This window comes from Gavia stellata, chromosome 21 (genome assembly GCF_030936135.1).
Source record: "Gavia stellata isolate bGavSte3 chromosome 21, bGavSte3.hap2, whole genome shotgun sequence".
NCBI classification, from domain to species: Eukaryota; Metazoa; Chordata; class Aves; order Gaviiformes; family Gaviidae; genus Gavia; species Gavia stellata.
In genome coordinates this window covers 269,541-294,184 of record NC_082614.1, presented here as the reverse complement: position 1 = coordinate 294,184, position 24,644 = coordinate 269,541, and the positions used below count along the sequence as shown (strand labels likewise).

At 48.6% G+C, this 24,644-nt stretch overlaps 1 protein-coding gene across 1 annotated transcript; it reads right to left on the bottom strand.

Moving 5' to 3' along the window:
* Nucleotides 1-63: 63 nt before the first annotated feature.
* MAJIN (membrane anchored junction protein) lies at nucleotides 64-18,369 on the bottom strand. The gene is made up of 11 exons (XM_059827634.1): nucleotides 18,351-18,369; nucleotides 17,502-17,626; nucleotides 12,953-12,998; nucleotides 11,582-11,657; nucleotides 9,675-9,800; nucleotides 8,289-8,320; nucleotides 7,345-7,454; nucleotides 4,895-4,949; nucleotides 1,649-1,721; nucleotides 1,094-1,238; nucleotides 64-236 (listed from the first exon to the last, which is right to left on the bottom strand). The coding sequence occupies exons 2-11, from the start codon at nucleotides 17,600-17,602 to the stop codon at nucleotides 191-193; spliced, it is 810 nt and encodes a 269-aa protein (XP_059683617.1). The 5' UTR covers nucleotides 17,603-17,626; nucleotides 18,351-18,369; the 3' UTR covers nucleotides 64-190.
* Between the last annotated feature and the right edge of the window lie 6,275 nt (nucleotides 18,370-24,644).

Sequence of the window (24,644 nt, the reverse complement as noted above, 5' to 3'; positions counted from 1 at the left end):
AAAACGCTAGGTTGTGAAGAAAGAGGCATTCTAACCCAACATCTTCAGTATGTTAATTTGAAAATGGAAACAAAGTAGATTTTCACTTCAAGCATCTAATAGCTGAGACAAGCAATGTGAAAAGCTGAGTTACAAAAGAAACAATACAATGCTACAAGTTTACCTTTCCACAACTGTTAGCACATCCAGGTCACTTCTTGCCACCAAAAAGATGCTTTAGTGGCGAAAAGATTATGCTGGGGAAACAACAACAACAAAAAGAGCACATTATACTTAAAATACATCTCTGAGAATTGTAAGAGCAAGGTAATTTCTGTCCACCAGAAAGACACAACCCCAGCACAAAATAATACAGAGGAAGACTCAAAAAATAGAGGAAACAAAGACTAACTTGTGCCGTAACGGTCTAGTCTCAATAGCTGAAGGGACTGCCAGACACGATGATTAACAAGGAGCATTTCTTCCACAACTAACTCACCTATCAAAAAAACAGTTGCTGCCCATGTTCAACTTGTGCTGTGCAGTGAACAGACTGCTCTTGCGCGATACAGCTTCGACAGCTCTAGAGCGCTCGTTTAGTCAGCGATGCCCAGCAACTGTGTGCATGGTTACTTCCATTTCGGTTTAAAACGATGCCTTTGGGAGTCAAAGCTATAAAGGCCACAGTTGCTAAGGGCACAAATAAAGGTCATACTTACCTTAACAGGACTGAGGGTCCGGCCAGGGAAGGCCCTGTTAGAAGGGGGACTGTTTAAGGCCTTTAGAAACTGGGCTGGAGATGGCACTCCTCAGCTGATAAAAGCCACATTGTACGAGGGCTGTGACTGAGGTCAGTAACCCTCCCATGAGGAGGTTTTTTCCCAAAGACAGCTCAGCAGAGGAGCATTTATGGGGAATGCTGCACCTTACCACAAGACAAAGGACATCCCTGAATGTTCCTTTGCCTTGGGAGGCTTTGGTTTAACCACAGAAGAGAGGTATCCATTCTTCAAGGTAACGTAGAATCACCTGAATGGCCAGAGTCAGACACAGTCTCTGACACAGGCTCGGACATAGCCAGGACTGCATCTGGTCATAGCTGCAGTACTCGTACCTTCTCCAGAACTTGGAGAGGCCTCTTCCTCCTGACTCCATGTTCCCTTTGTTTACCATTTGGTCCATTTGCTGCAGTAGCTGCATTGCACCCTCAGCCTGACCGGTTGCTGTTCTTTGTTCAAGCTCAGACTCCACAGGTCCCCCTGAAAGAAACAGTAGCAAGAACAAAAACACAAGCTCGCTCTCTCCGCACTCCCTACATATCCAACGGCAGACCCTGAAACTGAGAGGTGGGTCCAGACTCTGACTGACGTGACGCCTGGGAGGTTTCAAAGCCATCACAATGCAGATGGATTTGGAGGTAGCTCCCATCTCACAGTCCAGCTCTGAAAGAGCTACGCGGCCTAGCTCTACGGGTGGGAATGCATTACACAGGAAGACAGTCTCAGCCAAAATCAGTGCTGACCTACCACTTTACGGTGGTTCCAATTCCTAATCTCACCTGCTGGAAAATACCAAACACAATTTTGAAAGGAAAACTAATACCAGTGTAATCCTTGCGGCTTTTAATACGACGAATTTGAATGAAACAATCCAGGAATTCCTCACTTACAGAAACTCACTTGGTTGCAGCCCACGGTAAGGGATGCTGGACTAAACTCACACTCATTTTCTTTGGAGGAATTCTGAAAGGAAAAGGAACCCAAAAACCGTTACACGATGTAAAATTCTATCGTACAGGAGATTTTTGTTTGTTTGCTTGCTTCAAGAACTAAAAGGCAAGGTCTACTCTCTTGTTCTGTGATTTTTTTTCCTGCTACTGTGAGGACTTTCTTCACCAATATATTTCTACCCCTCCCACCTCAGGACATTCACAGGCCTAACGCAAAGCTGTAATTCATTGAGTAGACTTTAACATAGCACAGAGTGAAAGAATAACAGCAGCTATGGCATAGACAGAGATATTAAAAAACATGAACAGAGGTGCTGTGGGAAACAACAGCCACTGGACAATACAGGCCCCCAGACATCAGCCCTGCTAAGACATAGTCATAGGAAACAGAGTAACAGGGAAAGGACAGAAGGGAAAAGTGCCAGAAGCAAGAGGTGAGCCAGGAATACTCAGCAGGAAGGCTCTCAGCAATACAAAGGACCGCAAACAACAAAATCAGCACGTAAGCTCCTTTAAGAGAGAGTAAACTGACTCTGTCATACAGAGAAGATAACAGAAGAATAGATCCACTCCCTGATGGTGTTTCTCTTGCACTAAGCTCAGGTTCACGCAAAATTCCAAGCTTTAGATGGCCTGAGATCTTTGCAGTTCAGTCTCAGAGCATGAACTAAGTTAGGAAAATTATCTGCACTGACAGGCTGAGCATCTCTCAGTTCTCTTCCTTCCTTCCTTCCTTCCTTCCCTTGACTTCTGCTGCTGCACTTGGTAAGTGGAAAGATGCGCAGGCTTGACTCCAATCATCCTGACCAGAGAGCCTACTGTCAAAATTGCAGGCCTAGAAGGCATTTGGACGAGAGCTGAAAATGCAATCTATTTAACAGCCATGTGACCGCGGCACTTCCACGCTCCTCCTTCTGAATTGAGTGCCAATGTTGGGAAGTCAATCCTACATGTCCTACGTAGACAGATTTCCTTCACGTTTAACAAGACCCTTCCCTTTTTGAGATGCACTCTAAAACACCAGGTGGATTTGGATCCAAAGTCATACACTGCTGATAAACTGAACAAGAGCCCTGGAGGAATGATCAGAAGAATCCTGAGATCAGGAGCTACTGATATGTTTTTTCCTAAAGCCAATCTTTCTTCTCATCCTGAATACCAAAAGAAACCAAATGGAAAGCATGTCACAAAAGCACCTGGCTCTGATCTCCTAAAAAAAAAAAAAGCAGGTAAGGGAAAGGTCAATCTGCCCAAGATTTCATGCAGTCCTTCTGACATCTGGTCTGGTATTCATAAACACAACAGTTTGTGTCTGGACATCCCTCTGAGTGTAACAGTGCCCTGACTAGTGCACCCTTCAGGTACGGGTCGTGGTGGCACAAGCATCTGTTCTGGAGAAGGTTCTTCTCACCTGAACTGGTATTTGCCGAGTCGATGATTCATTCATCATAGTTCCAGTTTACCTGGAAAGAGCTCAGGACATGTCCTCCACATTAGTTAACACAATATGAGGTTACGGTGATGTCTGTCACCTACCACATTATTTCTCAGGGTCAAACATGCTAACCTGCAGCTACAGCTTTTGAGGACTCTGATGTTTAGGAAACTCAGCCACTGTACAAGGAGCGGAGGCTATCTGCAGACAGGGATTATAGCAAAGTGGGGAATAAAAAAGCATCTTTCAGAGGATGACCCTTATCCCACCAACAGAGTGTTTGGAGCACCTGACGAAAGAAGCCAGAAAGGGCATGTGTAGAGACCTGTCACTAATCCTGCAAAGGTAAGCTAAGGGGCCAAAAAAGTGATACAGGTTTTAGACACAAATAAGCCTGCCTGTTTTAGAGAAGTTCTTCTGTACTGAATGCTCCTGAGGAGTTACCAGGCAGTCCCCTTCCTATCTTGAAAATCCAAAGTTGTCAAAAACCCCTCTTCTGAAATAAAGTTTTGCACTTACAACAAGGTGAGGGCTGTTTCAATACAGGAGTTTATCTGTGCAGGCTGAAGGTAACCATGCAACTAGTAACACCTGAAATTCCAGGCTATTGTATATGCAGTGAATCCCTGCAGAGCAATTAAGCTGGGATTGGCCCTTTGAAACCAGTTCTACAGGAGCAAGCAGGCAGTATGCCCTGGCCATCTGAGGTTTCAAGCAAGCCCACAGACAACATTTGCGGAAAGGCTCAGCCAGTTGAGGACAAGTCCAAAAGCTCCCTGAAACGGGGGTAGCATGTCATCATGAAGAGACACGCAGAAATCCAGGTATTTGATGCAACTGTTCATCTCCTAAGAAACAGTGGGAGAAGAAGCTCTTCCTTTTACACTAACAGGCAACTTTCTTTGTGGACAATCCGAAGAGCAATGAGTTTGCCCCCTTGGAAAAGACTCTATCCTAAGAGTTAGAGAGGAAAAAGCCCAGGAAGGCAACAGTGTGGCAGGGATTTGAACTAAATTTAGAATACGTATCAGTGTCCAGAAAATCGATGAAATGCACTGGGACATTTGGGAGGATAGGCAACAGTCAGGAGGAGGAGAACAGGGGTGTTGGGAAAGACCCTGTTACCTAAAGGGTGTGCCTAACAGCAGCTCTGTCATAGCAGCCTTTTAGCCTGTGGGCTAATGGAGAAAGAATCTTCCTGTCCTGACAAGGTATTTAGAGAACAGAGGGTTTAGAAAGCCACCGCTAATGCCTCTGGAACAATCCTGTCGTAAATCTGCCTTCCGATGCCATAGTGAGGAAAGGCATGACACTCTTTCAAGAAGGGGGAGATGCCTGCCAGGCCATCTGCACAGAGAGAGGGCACTGGTGGGGAGTGGCAAGTACTCACACTGAAGCCAGTGTCAAGGTCAGCACCCACAGTTGGCCCTTCATGGAGTTCTGCACGAAGGGGCATCTGAGGTAACAGAGGACCGGAGTCTTGAAGACAAGACAGGGCATCCTTCAGGCTCATCTCTGAGAAGCTAAGCTCACCCCTAGAGTCTGGAGCTTGACAGAAAAGCTTGTGTCGCCTCCCTGTAAAACTCATCCTTTGGCTAAGTTTGAGGAGCCGGAATCAAAAATGTCTCGATGCAGGTGATGCAGGTGAAAAGGGGAAAAAAAACTACCTGAAGGCATTTTCATGCTTGCCACTTTAAAAATCTAGGACTAAACAGATGCTGTGGTCTCCTTCTCAATATTCTGTAGCTTACCGTTTCAAATCCATGCTTTGCTTTACTCTGATGGCGAACACACTCGGCTCCAGTTCTAAAAATAAGTCAAATAAATAAGAACTGAGTTTACAAAAAGTCACAAAAAGCAAGCAACCTTGTTCATGGCTACTCCAAGAATTTCATTAGAAATCAGGATTTTAGTACCTCTAGCCAACAAGATAGATACCCTTAATCTATATTCGTACTCATGCTTCAAAGTCTCATTTAAAAAATGAACATATGCACTTATTCCAGTATTAGGCTTTCTGCTTTTCTACTAAAACCAACAAGCAGTTAAAGAGGAAAAAACGTGTTACATGACATGGAAAGGGGGATGAGCAGCAAGTTGAGAAAGCCTGCAAGTCCTACAAGGTTACTGACACAAAGAGAAGGGCAGGTAGCAAAGAACCACAGAAAGATCTTACAAGACTCGGTCATGGAGCAATAAAATGGCAGAAGAAACTCTGTACAGAGAGGTACAAAGTGATGCATGTGGGGAAAAACAATCCTGGCTTCACACACAAAAGAGTGCTCTTTGAGCTGATCAGTGTCACTGGGGAATGACACCTGGAGATTCCGATAGCTCAACACTCAATAGCACCCAAAGAAAACCCAATCCAAATCCCCCGTGAGGAATCATGAGCAAAAGAGCTTGTCAAAAAAGAAAAAAAGATCAAGAGGTGGTCTGATTACAGTAGACAAACTCCTTCCCGGGGAGCAATGCTCAGGCTGAATGAGCTTTTCAGTCTAACAGAGTAATCGGAAGAAAATGACAGAAGGCTTGAAGTTGGTGCCTCACCAATTTAATTCTGAAATCCAGAATACACTTTAGAATTATTAACTGTTTTAATCTTTTCTGGAGTAGCGTAATTGCTGGGGCAAGATACAGGACTAAGAGAGAACTGCCAGACTGGATCACGAAAGAGCCATTTCTGTCCTTGTATTTTATGAATCTACAACTCACGTTTTGGCTAAAAGATATGAGAAAGCATTCTAGATCCTGGTCTCATTCTTCACTCATTTCCAGCAGTTTTATCGGGACTAGAAACTGATGGCAGAGAGGGAAATTAAAGGACTACGTTTGTACGAGCAGGAGAAGAACTGGCTTCAGGCTTCTCCTGTTACAATCTCTGCATGCAATACATTTGGGAATTGGGTAGAATATAAGGCAACAAGGGGAATGATTTGACATGGTCTGTACATCGCCATGGAAGGGGAAAGGTGAGCATAAACACTTCCGACAGCAGCACCGGATCTGGGACTCTCTGCCATGTACTTGTGCATGTTAAATACAGACACAAATTTTCTTTAAAGCTACACCCCACGAAATAAAGAAGTCTGCTAGACTATAACTAATAATGTGCCTGCCTCTGAAAGGTAATCAAGAACTAAGTTTGAAGGTAGCCACCACGAGCCAGCACTGCACCCTTGTGCTGAAGGCAGCCAACGACATCCTGAGCTGCATTAGGAAGAGTTTTGCCAGCAGCTCGAGGGAGGTGATCCCTCCCCTCTGCTCAGGGCTGCTGAGGCCAGTCTGTGTGCTCCGTCCAGACTGGGCTCCCCAGGACAAGACTGGGACTCACCGAGGTGAGCCCAGCAAAGGGCCACAAAGATGGTGAAGGGACTGGAGCACTTTTCATATGTGGAGAGGCTGGGAGAGCTGGGACTGGTCAGCCTGGAGAAGGCTCAGGGGGGATTTTCTCAATGTACACCTGACGGGAGGGAATGAAGAAGAGGGAGCCGGGCTCTCCTCAGCAGCGCCTTCTGGCAGGACAAGAGGCAAAGGGCACAAACTGCAAAACATGACATTAAATCTGAACACAAGAAAAAACTTTTTGACTGCAATTCTGGTCAAGCACTGCAACCGGTTGCTCGCAGAAGCTGTGGCGTCTCCACCCTTGGAGTCCACTCAGAACCTGAGGGGCACGTCCTGGGCAACGTGCTCTGGGTGACCCCGCTTGAGCAGGAGGGGTTGGACTCGCTGATTGATATCAAAGGTCCCGCCCAACCTCAATGATCCTGTGAAATCCACAGATACAGATCTCAGCCTCAAGCTGAGAGGCAGCATTCATCAGCTGACCCAGAGGAACAGCCTGGGGTGCAGCTAGAAAACTGTTCCCCGTTCTTCCCTTATTATCCCTGCCTCAGGCGGGCAAGCCAGTGCACTGCTTTGTCTAGCGGCTCAGTTCTCATCCCACTCTGATTCTACAGATAACGTTCACACAGAGGAGATAAACAAGATGACCTCTAGTTAATGGCATGGGAACCTGAAAGCGTACGACAACTTTTCTCCAAACATGAGCAATGCTGCTTAGATTCTGTCACCTATGGCAGAGAAGGAAGAATACAAATGGGGCAAAGGATTACACAGGAATGAAATATCAGAAAGGTACAAGAGACAGTAAAAATATTGGTATGTGCCCTGGAAGACTGTTTTGTAGTCAGCTCACCTGTCCACACCCGACTGTGGGCATGAGGTGTCTGCTCTGCCTTCCACTCTTCTCCTCTTCACCCCTTCTCCCACTGCAGTACTTTCTGACGCTTCATTTTGTCTCTTGACCTTCAAAACGTTGCAAACTCAGTATTGATAAAATTTGATTTTGACTTTTCTATTTTAGAACAAAATTCAGAGTTAATAGACATTCATATTTCACAAAATTGTACATGTTCATACAATGAAAAACAAAAAAAAGGATTCAGGAATAAAAGATTAGCTGCCTTATTCAAACAGAAGATAAGCACTGAGAGGCCATCCAGAGAATTATGCTCAACCGTTTTAAACAAGAAATACTGCTTTCCAGGACATCCCCTGTGCACCATTTTTAGAGGAGGGCCTAGGAAGGTAATTAGCAGGAATGTAATGCTGGCAGAGAAAGTGGGATTTTCTTTTGAGGAATTTGGACAGGACATCTTCACTAATTCACTCCACCTTCAGACACTTACCCATACTGAAAACAAACCTACCCTGAGCTCTCATTAAACAAAAACTTTCCAAAGAAGTGGAACTTTGCTGTTCATGACACACAGAGCACCTAGGAAACTACTTAATTATTCAGCAATATTGACCTCATAGAGACTCTCACAGTGAAGAAACCATTGCACAGCTCAGCTCAGACTTGTAGAAAACACATTTAACTGAAGCCAGCGGGGCTCTGAGCTCCTGAGGCAGGACTTCATTCGAAGTTCGCTGGAATTGACAGGAAGATTTCTCTCAACTTGGATGGTTCTAGGTGAGAAGTCAGTGCCACCTTACGTTGCCTGACTGACACCCAGAAATAGGACAAATATAGCATTGCCTACACGTATATTTTTTTTTCATTCTGCTTCTCCAGGCTATTTAGAATATAATTTAAAAAACCCCAAAAACAAAACCAAAAACACAGACAAAACTTACAAGCTCATCACCGCCCTTGTTTACTTCTTTACCTGTAACAGAGATATTATAAAATTTGGTGAATATTTGGTGACTGGACTTTCTTTAACCAACTTAAACGTACATTTCTGCATCGCACCTCATTTGCTGAGAACAAGCTAAACTACTTAGAAACCATGCTGGACTCGCATGTGATATGTTGAAAACTGAAAACCAGCAGATACAGCTCTTTCAGAACTAGAATTCCTGGCTATGAATACCACATATCGATGGCATGGGAACAATTGCTTTTCTTGAAGAAGTCAAAGGCATCTTCAGAAAAGAAGGAGTAACTGAAGAACTGTTAGCATCACTCTGTGTTTTGGGCACCAGCTGGAAAATGCAAGGACATCTGGAGCATAGCCTCCACAGAATACTGGCCAGCTAACCTCTGATGCATGGGATCCATACATGTTTTCCTGAAGAAAAAGCCCTGCCAACAGAAACTTGAAACATCAGTGCCTGAAAGTAACAGCATGTTATGCTGTGCATAATTCTAGAACAGAAACGTTGCACAACTATCTGGGGAGGACAATCAAATATTGGAGCAAGGTGTACGGGGAAGTCAGTGAATTCTCCACGTTCAGGAGTTTTTACATCCAAACATGGTATATTTGATAGGGGATGCTACACGCAAGCAAATGGGTGAGACTAAGAAATGACTGCTTGTCCATTTTGTAAAGGAGACCAGAATATCGACTAAGCAGTCCCAAGAAAAACCAGCAGCTTTTCCCAGGGACCAATAATCAGAACAGGAAATAGTGAGAATAAACACTCAGTTTTCACAACAGAGGAGGTTAAACGTAGAGTCCCACAGAGGTCTCAGCTGGGGCCTGAGGCTGGTCAGGGAATTCACAGAAAACCTGGAAAATGAGACACTAGGGAGGTGACAACATTCGCTAATTAGACAAAAGACATTATTACCATTAGTACTATAATTATTTAGAAAAACAAATGCATGCTTTCCTTAGGAAAATAGAAACAAAGAGTGTGAAGTTCAGTGTCAACAAATGTAGTCAAGCACAAGGAAGAAAAACACGCGTTCCATGTACATGTGCTGGCTCTAGCCTAGCTACTGACATTAAAGAATGAAGGCTGGGAGCCACTGGGCATTGCTTCATAAAAATACTAGCTGAAGAGTCAGCAGTGGTTGAAAAGGCAAAGAGAGATTCAGGACATTTTAGAAAAGCAATACAGGACAAAAGAGAACACACTGTTCTGCTCTATTTCAAATCCATGGTACAGCCACACTGCAAGCAGTTTTGCTCCCTCTAATTCAAAGACACAGTAGAGGAAGGGAAAGGGAAAAGCAAGACATAGATCACAGATGTTTCCAGAAATTATCCAAACATAACGATAGTGACTTACCACCAGACACGTTTTGCTGAAACGAGTTGAGTTCTAGGTACATAGTGCAAATGTAGGGATAAGGCACAAGATGGACATTCTCATGTTGGAATCTCATCTTCGATACTCTCTCCCATTTACTCAAATCTGAGAATGATGATTAAGACTTAAGAACATATCACTAACATTTCAAATGAGCAGGAGTCCTGACAATGCCTTGTTGTAAAGCTTCAAAAGTCATATCACACCGCACATGTGTATAAGGGAGCAAATACAATCTGTCGGTATGAACTTGGTGAAAAACCACTAGTAACACATTACAAGAAACACTCATCCAGGTGATGCTCTCCCATCAGTCGCTTCTATCAATACCGTTGTGTTTCCTTAACTGATTTGGCTTCAGTCCTGACATTCTCCCACAAGAAACAACATGCCAGGCTCTCCCAACCCTATGAATAAAACCTCATCAGCTTTCCTAACTAAAAAGTAGTTCTTTTAAAAATTATTTTAAAAATTGAAAAGGACTAGGATTCATAGGAGTAGCATTATTACATTTACTTCAGAGTTCAAAATGGGAGAAATAAAGGTAATTGACATGACAACCACCACAGTTACAGACATTCCTTCCCGTGGGTGCAGTTCTGACACCCAGGAGCTCATGTACGCAAGAATGGATGACGCTAGACAGCAGTCTCCTTACATGCCTCTGATCTCAGGAAGAAACAGGTAAAATGAATACTTTTAGTCCATTTTCTAGCAGAAACGAGCATCCTGAGGACTGGAGATGGAGCCCAAGATTTGCCTAGATGAAACATTGACACAATCAGTTCCTTTAAGGGATGAAATTGCTCATCTGAGTTTGGCTTCAAGGATTCCCACAGCTGGTGATTAACTAGGAGTTATGCTACAGTGAGGAGCCTGACACACAGATTGCAGGACAACTCATCACGCCAGGCCTCTGAGCTTGCAGTTCTCATCAGGGCCTGGTGCTGGCTGAGCATGTGGATGAACTTCCAAGTTCTGGAAATACACGTTCGTGAATCAAACACTCCTCAAGCACACAGGCAAAACTGGCTGAGCATCAGCGAAGCAAACCAACAACCAGGCTTCGTTCGTTTGGCTGCTTCCTGTCTGACGATGCTCTTGGCTACTTTCTCTTCCTGGCAGTAACAGGAATAAGTTGCTATTGTATGAACCAGCTTCTGACACAGAAAGAAGAGGACCTCGTTCCTGCCTGCTATTACAAGGTGTGGCAACAACGCAGCCTTCCAAGACTGGAAGGGAATGCCTTGGAGATGGAAACACGTGGGTGTTCATTACTCCTGGGCACCCAGAATCACAACAGGTGATGCCAAAGGGCCTGATCTGATTCACAAACTGACACACCTTTGGACTGAAAAGGCTTCTCATTCAACTAACTTAATTTTCTCTTCAACAAGAGCCTCAGGAGAGTAACTTCTTTTTAACTCTTTACGCTAGAACAACTACAACATTTAATCCTAATGTACCTTACAAGAGAACTACTGCGGTCTTCTCTACTAGCAGGCCAACGTTGCTGAGCCTGTAAGGAGCGGTTTACGATTTATTAACTTTTCGAAACAATGCACTAGCTTTGCTTGCAATCGCATTAGGTGGGCTTCCTTCCTGGGACTTTACATATACACGCCCATTTTCTCTAGCTAAATCAGATTTGGAACGCAGCAGTGTTCATCTGAAAACACTGCACAACACTCTTTTCACATCAGTTCTCTCTCTGATGAAGGCAACAACCGAGGAGAATCTTCAGCTGACGTAAAACTGCAAAGCTCAAGGTAGTCGTACTCCAGATAAAGATCTGCACACTACTAGACATGAATGTCGAATTAAGCAATGCCCAACAGGTACAAGTCACGGAATCTTTTCTTTTATGAGTAGGAAAGAAAGGATACATGGAAAGACAGTGAAGTGGTCTGTAGAAAATGGATGTAAATCATCAAGATTTCCAAGGATTACTCGAATCGCTTCCTGGAGAGGCCAAAAAAAGAAACAAAGGGAGAATATTAACAATATAGCCACAATGCCACTGTGAAGTACAGTTTCAAGGCTTGGGAAAAATTTAAAATTACTCTACAGTTTGCATGAATCATGGAAGAGCAGGTTCTAAATACTTTGCTTTTCCTCCTCCCCTTCTTTGCCCACTCCCTCCCATGACCTTAGAGCACGCTGCACTAACAGACTCATAGAAATTGAAGTCAATGAGTATCTTAGCCTTGAATGAACACAAAAGCATTACTACGGAGAGTGGAGGTGTGCTCTTAAATTTAAGAAGTTTTAAATTTAAGAAGTCTCCTTTTTTCCAGCAAAACACAGGTAGTATTGACCTGTTTCAAAAATAAACATATTCCTCTTTTTCTGAATATTGACCGAATTCAGCTACAAAGGAACTGTAATTCTGCCCTAGCAAACTCCTGCTTTACAAACGGGAAACTTTTTCTAGTAATGCCTTTCAATGTTCTCGAAAGTGAAAAAGAAAAAAAAAAAATTAAACGATCATTTTCCATATCCATTAAACCCAGCACATTTTCTTCAATAATATTTATAATGCTATTGCTGTACTCTGAAGATTTTTTAAAAGTAATAGGAGCGTTTTTAAGCAGGCAGTATCTTTGTCTCACTTCCTCAGGAACAGCAGGGGCTTTCTTCTGTCTCAGGAAGCAGATGACAACAACAGAACTCATCGGTTATAACCAAGCTTGGTCACAAAGTAATGGCATCATTAAAAGAACTTTCACTGGTTCCACTAGCTCCATGGTTCCACTAGCTCCACGGTTACAAGGAAAGCATGTGCAATGCAGCATTAGATTAGCCTCTGTCAAGCTAGCTCAGCAGTACTGCCACAGCTCCTGAAAAAATCAGAGGGTTTGACAGCTAGTCAAGCCTGAGAAGTTAAAAGCACTGGTCAGGTCTGGGGCTGAGAGCGAAACCATGGGACAGTGCTACTGCAGAATGAACTTGAACAGGAATCAGAAAGGAACAGGGTGCAACTAGCTCGACAAATAGTTTTCATTTGTCCAATTTTAACAGTCAGTAGCTTCTTTGAAATATTTCAAATAAAAGCATTACTCGTCTACGCTAATGCTGCCTGTTGATGACAGTTTTCATTTACGTCTTTTTTTCACCCTCGTACTCTCCAGAGAATATCCCCATCACTCGCACTTCAAATGCTGCATTTGACAAAATGTCCTCAGTCCCATAACAAACAAAAAATTTGCTCAGCCTAACATTCAGCTAAGGTCCCGTGGACCTGCTTCATCTCCTACCTCTAACTCCTTGACAGCACTTTCAGTGTTGTCGAGATCAGGAGCGCTGTGAAACAAACAGAGAGTTAGTCCCTCCCCAGTCAAAGAGCAATGGAGCTACATTTGCTGCAAGAGTTTAAACAACAACAAAACATCATGCCCATTGCACAGAGAAAATACTTAGCAGGCAGATGAATTCCTAATTTATTTTTCATAAAAAACATCCATTATTCCACAAGGACTGTTTCTTGTGAATTTTCTGCCCATTTGTATTTTGCGTGTCTAAGGATGCAATGGATGGCAGATCGGATCCTCTCCATCAATCCTCAGTAACCTTTAGTACTGTTTTTTTGACAAGGTGCCCCCAAACCAGCACCTCTGTCTTCCAGCCTATCGCGGTGCCATTTACTCAAAGGACTAAAAGAAGGAACCGGCAGGACGTGCCTCTTAATCCCCTCCACGGTGCACACCTGCACAGGAACGGGCCTTCACAGCATTGGAGCTACGCCCTGTGATGCTGGGAGTTGTGTACTGCCTGCATCAAGCTCTGTTCCCAGATATTAGCTACACCTTTTGTAAGCCATCTTCTCAAAAGTTGTTTGCTGCTGGCTATCAGCCAACAATAAAATGCAGAGGGAGAGAGAAGGTCTTAAAGAAAATCCAAACCCATTAAAAAGTAAACAAATCACACAACTGTTACGTGGAAATAAGTCAATCCAGTGGAGCGTAAGGAATTACGGCATGCAAGTATTCTCTAATATATGGTCTGGTAGGCTGCCATTCTCATATCCGCTACATTCAGGGTGCCCAGCCAGAACTCGGTCAGAGATGAGAACGTTCTCTCCTCTTCAGAAAGGCTCTCTCCTTGCTTGATAAGGAAAAAGTTAATGAAAGGAATTACACAGCGCGCCATGGCAGAAGGACAGGTATCACCCACCCAAGACTTACGCTGTGGTCATGAAGTCTTCATGAATCAGCAGGGAAACAAAAGCACGATTCAGGAAGGGACGCTGCTGTGGTGATGAGAGGAGGGTGGAAAGAACGGAAGCAAGCAAGGCACCACCCAGGGTCTCACAACAAGGATGTCAGACCTGCTGTCTGACTGCGGGGGAGTCATTGGTTGGGTTGGGGGGGGCTCGGCAAGGAGGGGGTGATTATTTTCTTTTAAGCCTGGAGTGTAGACATGCAAAACCAGACTCATCTTTGAATCATTAAAGAAGGGAAGAACCTTCATTGTTACCTGGTTTTCCCTGGGGATTCAGGAGACCTTCAGCGAAGATGACCTCGCTCTAGCAAAAGCCTGCGCGCACGTGTAGATAATCAGCTCTATGATCAGCTCTTGCAGCTCCTTCAACATTCTTTTGGGAACCCATCCTCAGATCGGTCACCATCTTATTGTGGGGAAAAGGAGTTTCACTTCCCAGATCTGCAGGCTGACCGGTAGCATTGCTTTGGGCATAAGGCTACGTGTGCACTTAGGGCTTACTCCTTTCCTCCCTCTTATGAACTGGGAGTGAATCCAGATGCTTTGAATAAATACCCACTATTCACCACAACCATGACACCATGGGGAAGAGTTTCAGGAGTTTCGCTGTAAAAGGAGTTGCTTTTGCTATGTTTGACTATGTTGATGTGAAGACCGACCTGATGAGCTCACTACCAATTCCAGAAGTTATTATGAAACACAAAAGGTGCTGCAAAACTCTCGTGTCCTATTCCCTCAAGTATAACAAGGAATTGCAAGAGCTGATGCTGCAATGCACACAAACCGTGGGACATGCAGGGGCAATGACAGATGCCAAACTCAAACAAATGTAGTGCTCTCTTTACCATCAGCAGATGAAACACCTGCAGGCTGTTCAGAAATGTAAGCACACTGCCAGCAGTGCCTTCCAAAGGGATTACACTGAGGGAAAGAGCTTACTCACAGACAAGAGCAACATTTCAAGGATCTTCTCAACACTACACGACACCACAACACAGACAACACACCTTCCTCTCCAAAATCAACACAGAGAACAAAACAAGGAGGAAGGGTAATCCTCCTGGATCTGACACTATTCCAGCAAAATGCTGATATGCAAAGCTAAAGAAACAATTGTGTTTCGATTCATCCCAAAATAAAGTCATGCAACAGAATTTCAAAGAGCCAGCCTACTTCTACGAAGGAAAAAGGAGACAAGTGTGGCATGAGATTGAATGTAGCTTCAGCTCTGGAGACAGCCTAACTGGCATGATGTTCATAGCATGTTCTCTTCAGCTCTTCTGCAGCTAACAACAGTCACTTCTAGAGTCAAACCAGGCTCGGCAATGTCTGTGCACATCTGGTTGCAAAAGGAAATTTACTCACACTCATAAAACCACTCTATAGGCAGATGCTTGAGTCGCTGCCTAGGGCATTTCAGCCCTGCTGCAACCTCACTGGCACGGAAACAGGGTTTTCGGGATGGCACAAGGCTGTTCTGTTCCTCTGATGCAGGGACACTTGCTGGCTCAAAAGGATCTCAGCTCTAGTTTCTGCATGGTTGCCACCATCTGAAAAGCGATTTAACCTCAACAGTTTGTAAGACCTTCCAAAAGCCTGTGAGGGCATCAACCTTGAACTGCTGTCTGCTGATGATCACAGCCTTGGAGGATGTACACAGGGAGCCAGATTATGCTGAGCCACTGCTTTGGGGGGGGATTATTAATATTTATGAATATTATCATTATTAATTATTTATCAGAGGCTGAGATAGCAACAAATCATAAAGTTTCAGACCAAGTTTGAGCTCTACAGAACCCTCCTTCAGCAGGACACAATCTATAAGCTGGTTTGGAATGCTGTCCTTAAAACTGAGCAGCTCCAGCTCCTTTTCCAGAGTAGCTCAAACTTCTGTGATCATTATAGATTGCAGCCTCCAGGATTCTGAGTCCCCTCTCAGACTAAAATCTCCAGAGCTCCTTGAGTGACCTGGTCAGGGTGTTGCCTACTCACAAAAGCACTCGCCCATCATCTCTGTGCCTCTGAGCAGCAGACACAAGCAGATTCCTCCAGGGCAATGCCCTCAGGGAAAGACTTTTTTTCACCTCTAAAAAATCATCCTCTTGACTTGTTTGACATCTTCCCCATCTGACCAAACTACTCAGCACCCTGTGCTTTAGTTACTTGGTTGGTTACTAACCAGAACTTCCTATCTGAGGCCTACCACACAACTGTTATGTCCCACAACCCTCCTATTCATTGTCCCCTGCACATCCAAAGGCAGTTTTCCTTTCTCTTCCTTGCATGCCAGCAGTACCACAGACTAAAATACTCTCCCTTCGCTCTCATTTCTCAGGCTTGCCGCTACAGTGCCTTCTAGAAACGGAGAGAAGCAGTTATCCTAAAAGTCCTGCTCAGCCCCTCTGCCTGCAGGAGAGGCACACTCTTGTTCCAAAACAACAGGACAGGTTTGTCACAAACACATTTCAAAGAGGAGTGGCAGTGGAAAGGGAACCGGGAGAGCAAAAATCCTGAGAGCACAACAAACACCTACTGCTAGCAGCCAGTGAGAGTTTCCAAAGACTCTTTCGACAGCCACACTTGAGCGCCAGATTGCCAGGCCAGCGAAAGGCACGCTGCTAACAGAAGACAGCCCAAGAAGTCAGTATGTACTTTGAGTACAGAGCTCCAAGGCAGTGCTGGTTCTGACTGGGACAGAGTTCATTTTCTCCACAGCAGCTTGGATGGGGCTGTGTTTCGGAGTTGTGCTGAAAACAGTGTTGGTAATGCAAGGATGGTTTAGTTACTGCTGAGCAGTGCTTACACAGAGTCAAGGCCTTTTCTGCTTCTCACACCACCCCACCAGCGAGTAGGCTGGGGGTGCACAAGAAGTTGGGGAGGGGACACAGCTGGCCCCAACTGACCAAAGGGATGTTCCAGACCATATTTCAGACCATAGGACGTCATGCTCAGCAGTAAAGCTGGGGGAAGAAGGAGGAAGAGGGGACGTTCGGCGTTATGGCATTTGTCTTCCCAAGTAACCGTTAGGCGTAACAGAGCCCTGGTTTCCTGGAGATTAAACACCTGCCCGCCTATGGGAAGCAGTGAATGAATTCCTGAGTTTGCTTTGCTTGCGCACATGGCTTTTGCTTTACTGATTAAACCGTCTTTATCTCAACCCACGAGTTTTCTTACTTTTACCCATCCGATTGTCTCTCTCACCCTGCTGCGGGGCAGTGAGCGGCGGCCATGTGGGGCTTAGTTGCCAGCTGGGGTTAAACAACTACAAAGGTTCTAGAGCTTCTCAGTTAAACACTTACAAAACTTCAAAATACTGTCAGTAAAAACAGCCTCTTTTTCCACTGAAGCACAAAATCCACACATGGCAGTGAAATCGGAGCGCTTTTTACAGCTCAAATTACTCTCTCAGACCCATGCTCAGCCTGGGCAAGTGCAGTAGCAACTTTTAAGTGACCGCTTTCACGGTCAGTGAAAGAAGGCAGGAAACGAGGAGCCCCCAAGATCTGAATTTAGGGTCTCTCATTAACTCACTACTATGCGCAGCCATCAAACTGCAGGTTGACTTTTCAGCTTTAACATGCTTACCTGCTGAAGTTGCCATACCGGATTTTAAATTTGTACACAAGCCTGCCTGCATGAAGAAACCTTGTTTCAGGCAACGGATAGGTAAATGGTTGCAAGGACATCTTTCTTTCTCCCTGAATGCCAGCCTAGGGAAGCAGGAGAGTCAAAGGTAAATTACTGCCACCTTTCACCAGATCTCATTCTGTCACACGAGAAGGAAAGATTACATGCAGTTTTTCCTCTAGGGGACACGTGCAGAGGGAACACATTTCCTACCAGGATCTCCAACAAGTCAGCAAATCGCCTCCGTCCCAATAAAGCCGGGTATTTTGGAGCAGGATTAGAGCCCAGACTTCGAGCTGATGCCTACCCCGCCTTCAGCTGCGCTGCTCGGGAAAGATCACTACCCACGGCCCCGAGGCGTTACGGGCCCCTCGCCCGGGGGCTGGCAAGAAAGCCCGGGCAGGACTGTGCCGCAGCCCGACACCGGTCTGTGAGGGACCCCCGGCTGCTGCGGGTCCAGCCCGGAGAAACGCGCTTCTCTCCGCGCCCGCACGGCTCCCCGGGCCCCCCCGGTCTCCGCCCAGCAGCCACCGGCGGCAGGCAGTCCCCTGCTGCCCCACAGCCCCGGGGGGGGGACGGAGGGGCCGGCGCTGGCCGGGCCTGCTGGGGGAAGGCCGGGACCCGCCGCGGACGCGGGCCCAGCGCCCCGGCCCTGCCGAGCGGAGAGGCGCTGCCGCCTCCTCAGCGCCGCGGCCGGCCTGCGAGGCCCCCGGGCAGCCCCGCCGCTGGCGACCACCGGGCAGCCCCCCACTCCGCCGAAGGGGAGGAGCCCCCGCCACGGCCACCGGGCCCGCCGCCCGCCCTTACCTCAGGCGGGGCCGGGCCGCGGCTGCGGCCGGAGCCGAGAACAGCCGAGCACAGCCGAGCCGAGCCGAGCACAGCCGAGCCGAGCCGAGTACAGCCGAGCCGAGCACAGCCGAGCCGAGCCGAGCACAGCCGAGCCGAGCAGCACGAGCGGCGCCGGCGGGGGGCCGCGCCCCCCAGCGGCGCGGAGGTCCGCGCCCCGCCCCGCCGCTGGGCGAGGGGCCGGTGCCCGTCTGGGGCGGGGGGTCCCGGCGGCGGTGCCAGAGCGGGGGGCGGCTGCAGGCCAGGCCGGGCGCTCCTCGGGGGCTGGCGGCGACGAGGGACCGGCGGGCAGGACTGTGCTGCCCGGGGGTGGGGTGGCAGCCCTGCGCACCCGCGTCCCGCCGGCGGGCGCGGCCCTGCCGCCGGTTTGGGGGAAACCCCCCGAGCGGGTGTTCGTGCCTTGAGCTGGTCGGGGGGGCCCGAGCGCGACGGACTCCTGACGGTGCCCAAAGCATCAGAGGAGCTGGCCTTTACCTTGCGGCAGGTCCTGCAGCTCCTTTCAAAGGGGTCTGGGCTCTGCCCAGGCCTCTCAAGTCAACGTTAACTCTGGTGCCTAATGATGGTCCCTTGACAGTGGCCCCGGCAGCTCATCCCTTTCCCTCCCACATTTCGATGATGCCAGGTTTGCCTTTTCTTGGTTTAGGCACCTTCCACGCAAAGCTTCCCAGAGATTCTTTCACTCCCCCGCTACCCACACAGTGTGATTCCTGGAGGGCCACAGAAATGCAACAGCAGCGGCATTAGTCTCACCTGCTGTTTTCGGGAGGAAACACCCTCTTAGCCGTCTTGAGCCTTTCTGGCAGCCACGTTGTACTTCTAAAACAGACACAACTGAAAAGCTCTGATGATCAGGGACCCGGCTGAGCAGCGATCACAAAAAAGCCACTTTTTATCCCACGAAAGCCTAACAGCGGCGCTGGTAGGAACAACAATGTCCAAGTTAGTTCTCTTGCGCCAACCACAAAAGCAGATTCTGGTATAAGAGAAGAGGCTTCTACTTAACTAAAAAAACCCTAAACAAGCAACGGAAAGCAGACACTGCTCTGCCTCCTCGGGGCAGGACGGTCAGAATCTGCCTTTGTTCTGCCGAGGACGTCCTTTCTGTTAAACCGAGGAGCTCCTCCTTGTTGAACCATGGGGCAGTCAGTGCTCGCCGGCTTCTGACGGCAGCCCAGCCTGGGGAACCCGGCTCAGGCAAGCGCTGGCACCACTTTGGTGCTTCCAGGGAGCACCAGGATCCCTCCTGCCTCTCGGGAAATGTCTGTAGATCCCAAACATCGTTCTCGTAAAAAAAAAAAAAAAAGGTGGTGTTCATGTCAACCTGCAGGGAATGAGAAGGTTTTAAGCTTCTGGAATAACAATTTGCGTTTTATTAGCCAAAAAAACAGGGGAGGGTAAGCAGAGTCGGGAGACGAAGTTAATGTGGAGCCTCTGCCTTGGTAAGACCCCATCTCCTCTGCCAGAGCTGCTGTTTCTGCTCTCATTCAGCACCCGCAGGTGAGGAGCTGGCCGCTCACAGTTGTCACTAATTGAAACGTGCGTGAAATAGGAACTATGCCTTCTCACGACTTCTCCACCTTTGAGTGATCAGGGTGATGTTCGTGCGACAGAAATTAGGAAGGCCACGCCAGTACATAACCCTGAGTTACACCTGCGCGGGATGGAGGTGCGCTGCGATGCTCCTGGGGCTCCTCCTGGCTTTTTATTTGTGCTTTCCAAGAAAAATAGCCAACTTCACTTTGATCATGGCGTGAAACCAAAAGAGACTGATGAAAATCAGACCTTGTCCCTGCCTGCCCGGAGAACCTCTGGCAGAGAGTGCAGAAGAGGTGATTGTCGGCCCCGGAGGGTGGGAGCGGGTGGTGTGGCCACAGTGGTAAAGGCTGTCCCAAGGCCTGAGAGCTTGTGAAGCTGCCCTGGCCCTCCGAGCTGACTGACTTGAACACCGGGATGAATTAAAGCAACGTTGGAGGTGCTGTGAGTGTCCAAAATAAAAGCAAGCTGCCTTCTGACCAGCACTTGTCCTTTCTTCAGGGATACTCCAATAGCAGATTTCTGGAAGAGCAGCTGGATTTGCTAATTAACCCGGCGGTTTCAGGTTCACTCCCAAACTTTAGTGGTACTGCAGAGTCACCATCCCTGACGGCGGCACAGGCAGAGGACACCGTCTTTGGCCGGGCACAGGGAAGCTCCCGAGTCCCAGTTCCCTTCACACAATCCCTTGTGTCGGCAACGTCGCCTTGTCTCTGAGCCCCGGGGCTCGCTCCGTGAATTGCTGCTCCGTGTTTCTGCCCTGCTCTGTCACTGCTGACACCCTTTAACACCCTTGGACACAGCCGGCCTCATCCTGCTGCTGGTAAATCTGCAGCTTCTTCTCCGGAGGCTCCGTGGTGTGGCTGGTCCTCAGGCTCACCCTCTGTAGAAATTGCCGTAGAAATTGTGTGTCTGGGTGTATCCGCCTTGTTTCTAGGCTGGACCCACAAATGGGAACCGCAACAACCATTTCATTGGACTGAGCCAGGAGAAGCCCAGGCTCTGGTTGCACCACCCTCAGCTCTAGCGGGAAGGAGAAATCCCCTTGGACCCAAGGCCAACTGAATTTGGCTACTTCCTTTACCGAAACCGGGGAAACTGGCTTTATCGGGAGATGTGTGGGGTTCTAGGAGGAAACCTCAAGCTTTTAGGCTTGTTCTGCCCTCGCTACCCCTTTGCTGAGCCGTACGACGATGTTGACGTGAGGCGGACGGCTGCGGTCCGGGGCAGACGGGCTGCAGCCCTGCGGAAGGACCCCACGGGGCTGCTATGCTCCAGGCGGAGCTGGCTGCACGGCTGGCCCCAACTCTGCCCACGCTGGGAGTAATGCAGACATAGACGCTGTGACCTGTTAGCCTCATTCTGCAGTTTAATGATTCACCCAGCAGAGTACAACACTTCCTGCTGGAGGCACCCAAACCGCCCCATCAATTGTAGAAGCTCGCAGCCAGATCCAACATACACAATGTTAAGCAAACCTGAAGCATGCGGGAATTTTTTCTCTTGTCAAGCTGCTTCGGTCCTTTCATCTCATTTCCAAAGAGATGAAAATACCAGCACACGGTTTACCTTGGACACCAAAAGAAAGGAGACTGTGCTTTCCAGAAATGCCCCGACCCTGTGACCTTTCCTGCTCTCCAGCTTGCCAGCCCCCATGATTTCTGTCGAGCCTCGACACGTGCTGACAAGTGGGTCCTCGCTTCTGAGCTGCTGCTCCTCATGCTGTTGGTCAACCCAGGTCCTGCTGACTCATCACTTACCCGACCTTCACCTGGAAGTGCAGTGATATGTATCAGCCAGGTACCAGCTCCTCCTTGCAGAGCTGCTTCCTTCTAGGTAGTTCCCATAATTTAAAGGCAGGTATTCACCAGGGCAATAAAACCAGGCACCTCCCAAGTACACAATGGCACTGAGAATTGCTTAGGGGCTAAGGGAAAACAGAAAATGCTGGAAATTTCCTCCTAGCATCAGGATCTGACCTCTTACAAGGAACCTGCGTGTCTTGGGGAGGTTTTGGGGTAGTTTTCATCTTCATTTTTCTTACGTCTTGGGGCTTTCTGTATTTTTTTATAGGCGCAGCTGTTTAACAGAGACCGTGGTTGGTTATTGCTGGAAGCCACTCCAGAAGCCTGGCACACCACCTTGCTGAGGTTGGAAATCGTCTAGTCCCCGGCTCAAGCAGGGCCACCTAGACCAGGCTGCCCAGGACCTTCAGGGTGCTCCTTGACCCTTGCAAAAGGCCTTGAGGAGGTTGCACTCCCAGCTGGGGACCTGGGGCAGGAGAGGACTTCGGTGAGCCGTAGAACGTGCAGATAACCGTGGAGCCTGATCTGACTCCCCATCACCTCCGCAGCCAAGACCTGCACTGAAAATAGCTGATGGAGCCAGCCCAGCTTCTGCACTGAGAGTCTGGCAACTGCAAGAGAGAAGATAATTCCCCCTTTTTAATCCCTTTCCCCATAAACCTGTATTAGGAAATATATTCTAGAGGGATGGCCTGTTCCTTAAGGGGCTCTGGGTGCACGCCACATCCCGACTCCAGCGCAGCATCCCCAAGGCATGGGGCCGGGCAGGTGGGCCTGGCTGCGCAGGCAGAGCATGCCCTGCCTGTCTTTGCCCGGGGTGGGCTGAGCACCCATGGACACCAGTGCAACGCTGCACGCTACAGGCTTGGGGACGAGTGGCTGGAAAGCTGCCTGGCGGAAAGGGACCTGGGGGTGTTGATTGACACCCGGCTGAACATGAGCCGGCAGTGTGCCCAGGTGGCCAAGAAGGCCAACGGCATCCTGGCTTGTATCAGAAATGGTGTGGGCAGCAGGAGCAGGGAGGTGATCGTGCCCCTGTACTCGGCGCTGGTGAGGCTGCACCTCGAATGCTGTGTTCGGTTTTGGGCCCCTCATTACAAGAAGGACATTGAGGTGCTGGAGCATGTCCAGAGAAGGGCGACGGAGCTGGTGAGGGGTCTGGAGCACAAGTCTTGTGAGGAGCGGCTGAGGGAGCTGGGGTTGTTCAGTCTGGAGAAGAGGAGGCTGAGGGGAGACCTCATCGCTCTCTACAACTCCCTGAGAGGGGGTTGTGGGGAGGGGGGTGTTGGTCTCTTCTCCCAAGTGACAAGCGACAGGACAAGAGGAAATGGCCTCAGGTTGTGCCAGAGGAGGTTCAGGCTGGATATTAGGAAAAATGTCTTTCCTGAGAGAGTGGTGAAGCACTGGCAGAGGCTGCCCAGGGAGGTGGTGGAGTCGCCATCACTGGAGGTGTTCAAGGAACGGGTGGATGTGGCACTGCGGGACATGGTTTAGTGGGCATGGGGGGGTTGGGCTGATGGTTGGACTTGATGATCTTACAGGTCTTTTCCAACCTTAGTGATTCTGTGATTCTGTGAACCCCAGCCTGAAACAGTGCTCTTCCCTAGAGCCAGGGCTGCAGGGCATGGGTGAGTCGAGCCCGCCACCCCAGCCTCTGGTCCCAGGTGGCAGCCAGGGAGCAGACAGATGACAGGAAAACAGCAGAAAAGCCTGACCCCCGCCACATCCCAGTGCCACCAGCTGATGGAAAGACTGAGCTCTGCTCCTGTCAGCCCAGCCACCCTGATCCACTGGACTGGGGCGGAGGCGCTGGGGTCACTCCTGGCTGCTGTGTGCTAAGGGTGCCCGCAGAAGCGCGACAGAGTGGCCCTGGTGTGGGGTCTTGGTGTCGAAGGAGGGGACCTAGGTGGGACAAAGATGTGATACAGAGCCATGGCTCCACCCAGGCTCTTCTAGGCAGAGGTGGGTGATGGATGTGGTAGCACCCAGGTGGAGGCTGTGTCGGCTGCTGGCCGGGGAATGCCAACCCACCACATCCTGGCAGGGGTGGAGGGACTTGTGGGTGCACAGCAGAGTCCACAGCAGCCCTCAAGAGCCTCCCCTGGGTCTGCAAGCTGGCTGAATTTATAACCTCAGCTCAGGTGTGAAATAACTGCTCGCTCCAACTCGTTTTGGCTTCCAACCTTTGCAAGAGATTTGCTCGCATGAAGAAGTTGTTTCTCTGCTCTGCCTTCCATGTCCAGAGCCATGGATGCCCTGGATGTCCTATTGAACAGGATGGACACGTGTTCATCCTTTCTTCTTTTTTTTATCTCCATAAAGTTGTAAGTCCCAGCTTAGAGCAGTGGAAAGCAGAAGGGCTCATATCCAGTACTGCAGCAATTCCTTATGCAATACCGCTGTGGATGCCCCACATGAAGAGCAGTGTCCCAGGGTGGTCCTTGAGCCACTCTGTGTTTACATGCAGGACCAGGCTAGGGTTGCCCGGGGCTCTGCGGAGCCAGCTCCCCTCTCTGCTTGCACTGCAAAAAGCTCAGGCTCCTCTGGCTCTGCCCCGGGCAGGGTGACAGCCCCTTCTCCAGAGAGGGGAGAGCCGTGCCCCCCATCCACTGCTGCCTCTCCCATGGGGACACAAGCAGGACACGGCTGGCAGCACACACGGTACACACGCTCGCACGCCTGCCTGCCTGTGGCGAGCCAGCGCTGCCGACTGGCTGGGGCGAAGGGCAAGGCTGGACGTGGGGGCAGCCGGGGATGTGTCAGCTCAGGTACATGGATGAGGCTCCAGGTCCGGCAGTCACCTGCACAGTCTGGACACCCAGCCCCTGCCTGCGGGATGTCCCCATAGGAGACATCATCCCGATGCCTGTGCTGGCCTGGGGGTGCAGAGGGAGAAGCAATGAGCCCTGCTGTGACC

What these genes read in the sequence shown, in the direction of transcription:
- MAJIN (XM_059827634.1), bottom strand. Translation starts at nt 17,602, where the DNA reads ATGTCCTTGCAACCATTTACCTATCCGTTGCCTGAAACAAGGTTTCTT. An exon ending in CGGTATGGCAACTTCAGCAG is followed by an intron (nt 12,999 to 17,501) that starts GTAAGCATGTTA and finishes TTTGTTTCACAG; the next exon opens with CGCTCCTGATCTCGACAACA. An exon ending in TCAGCAAAACGTGTCTGGTG is followed by an intron (nt 8,321 to 9,674) that starts GTAAGTCACTAT and finishes TCTCTGTTACAG; the next exon opens with GTAAAGAAGTAAACAAGGGC.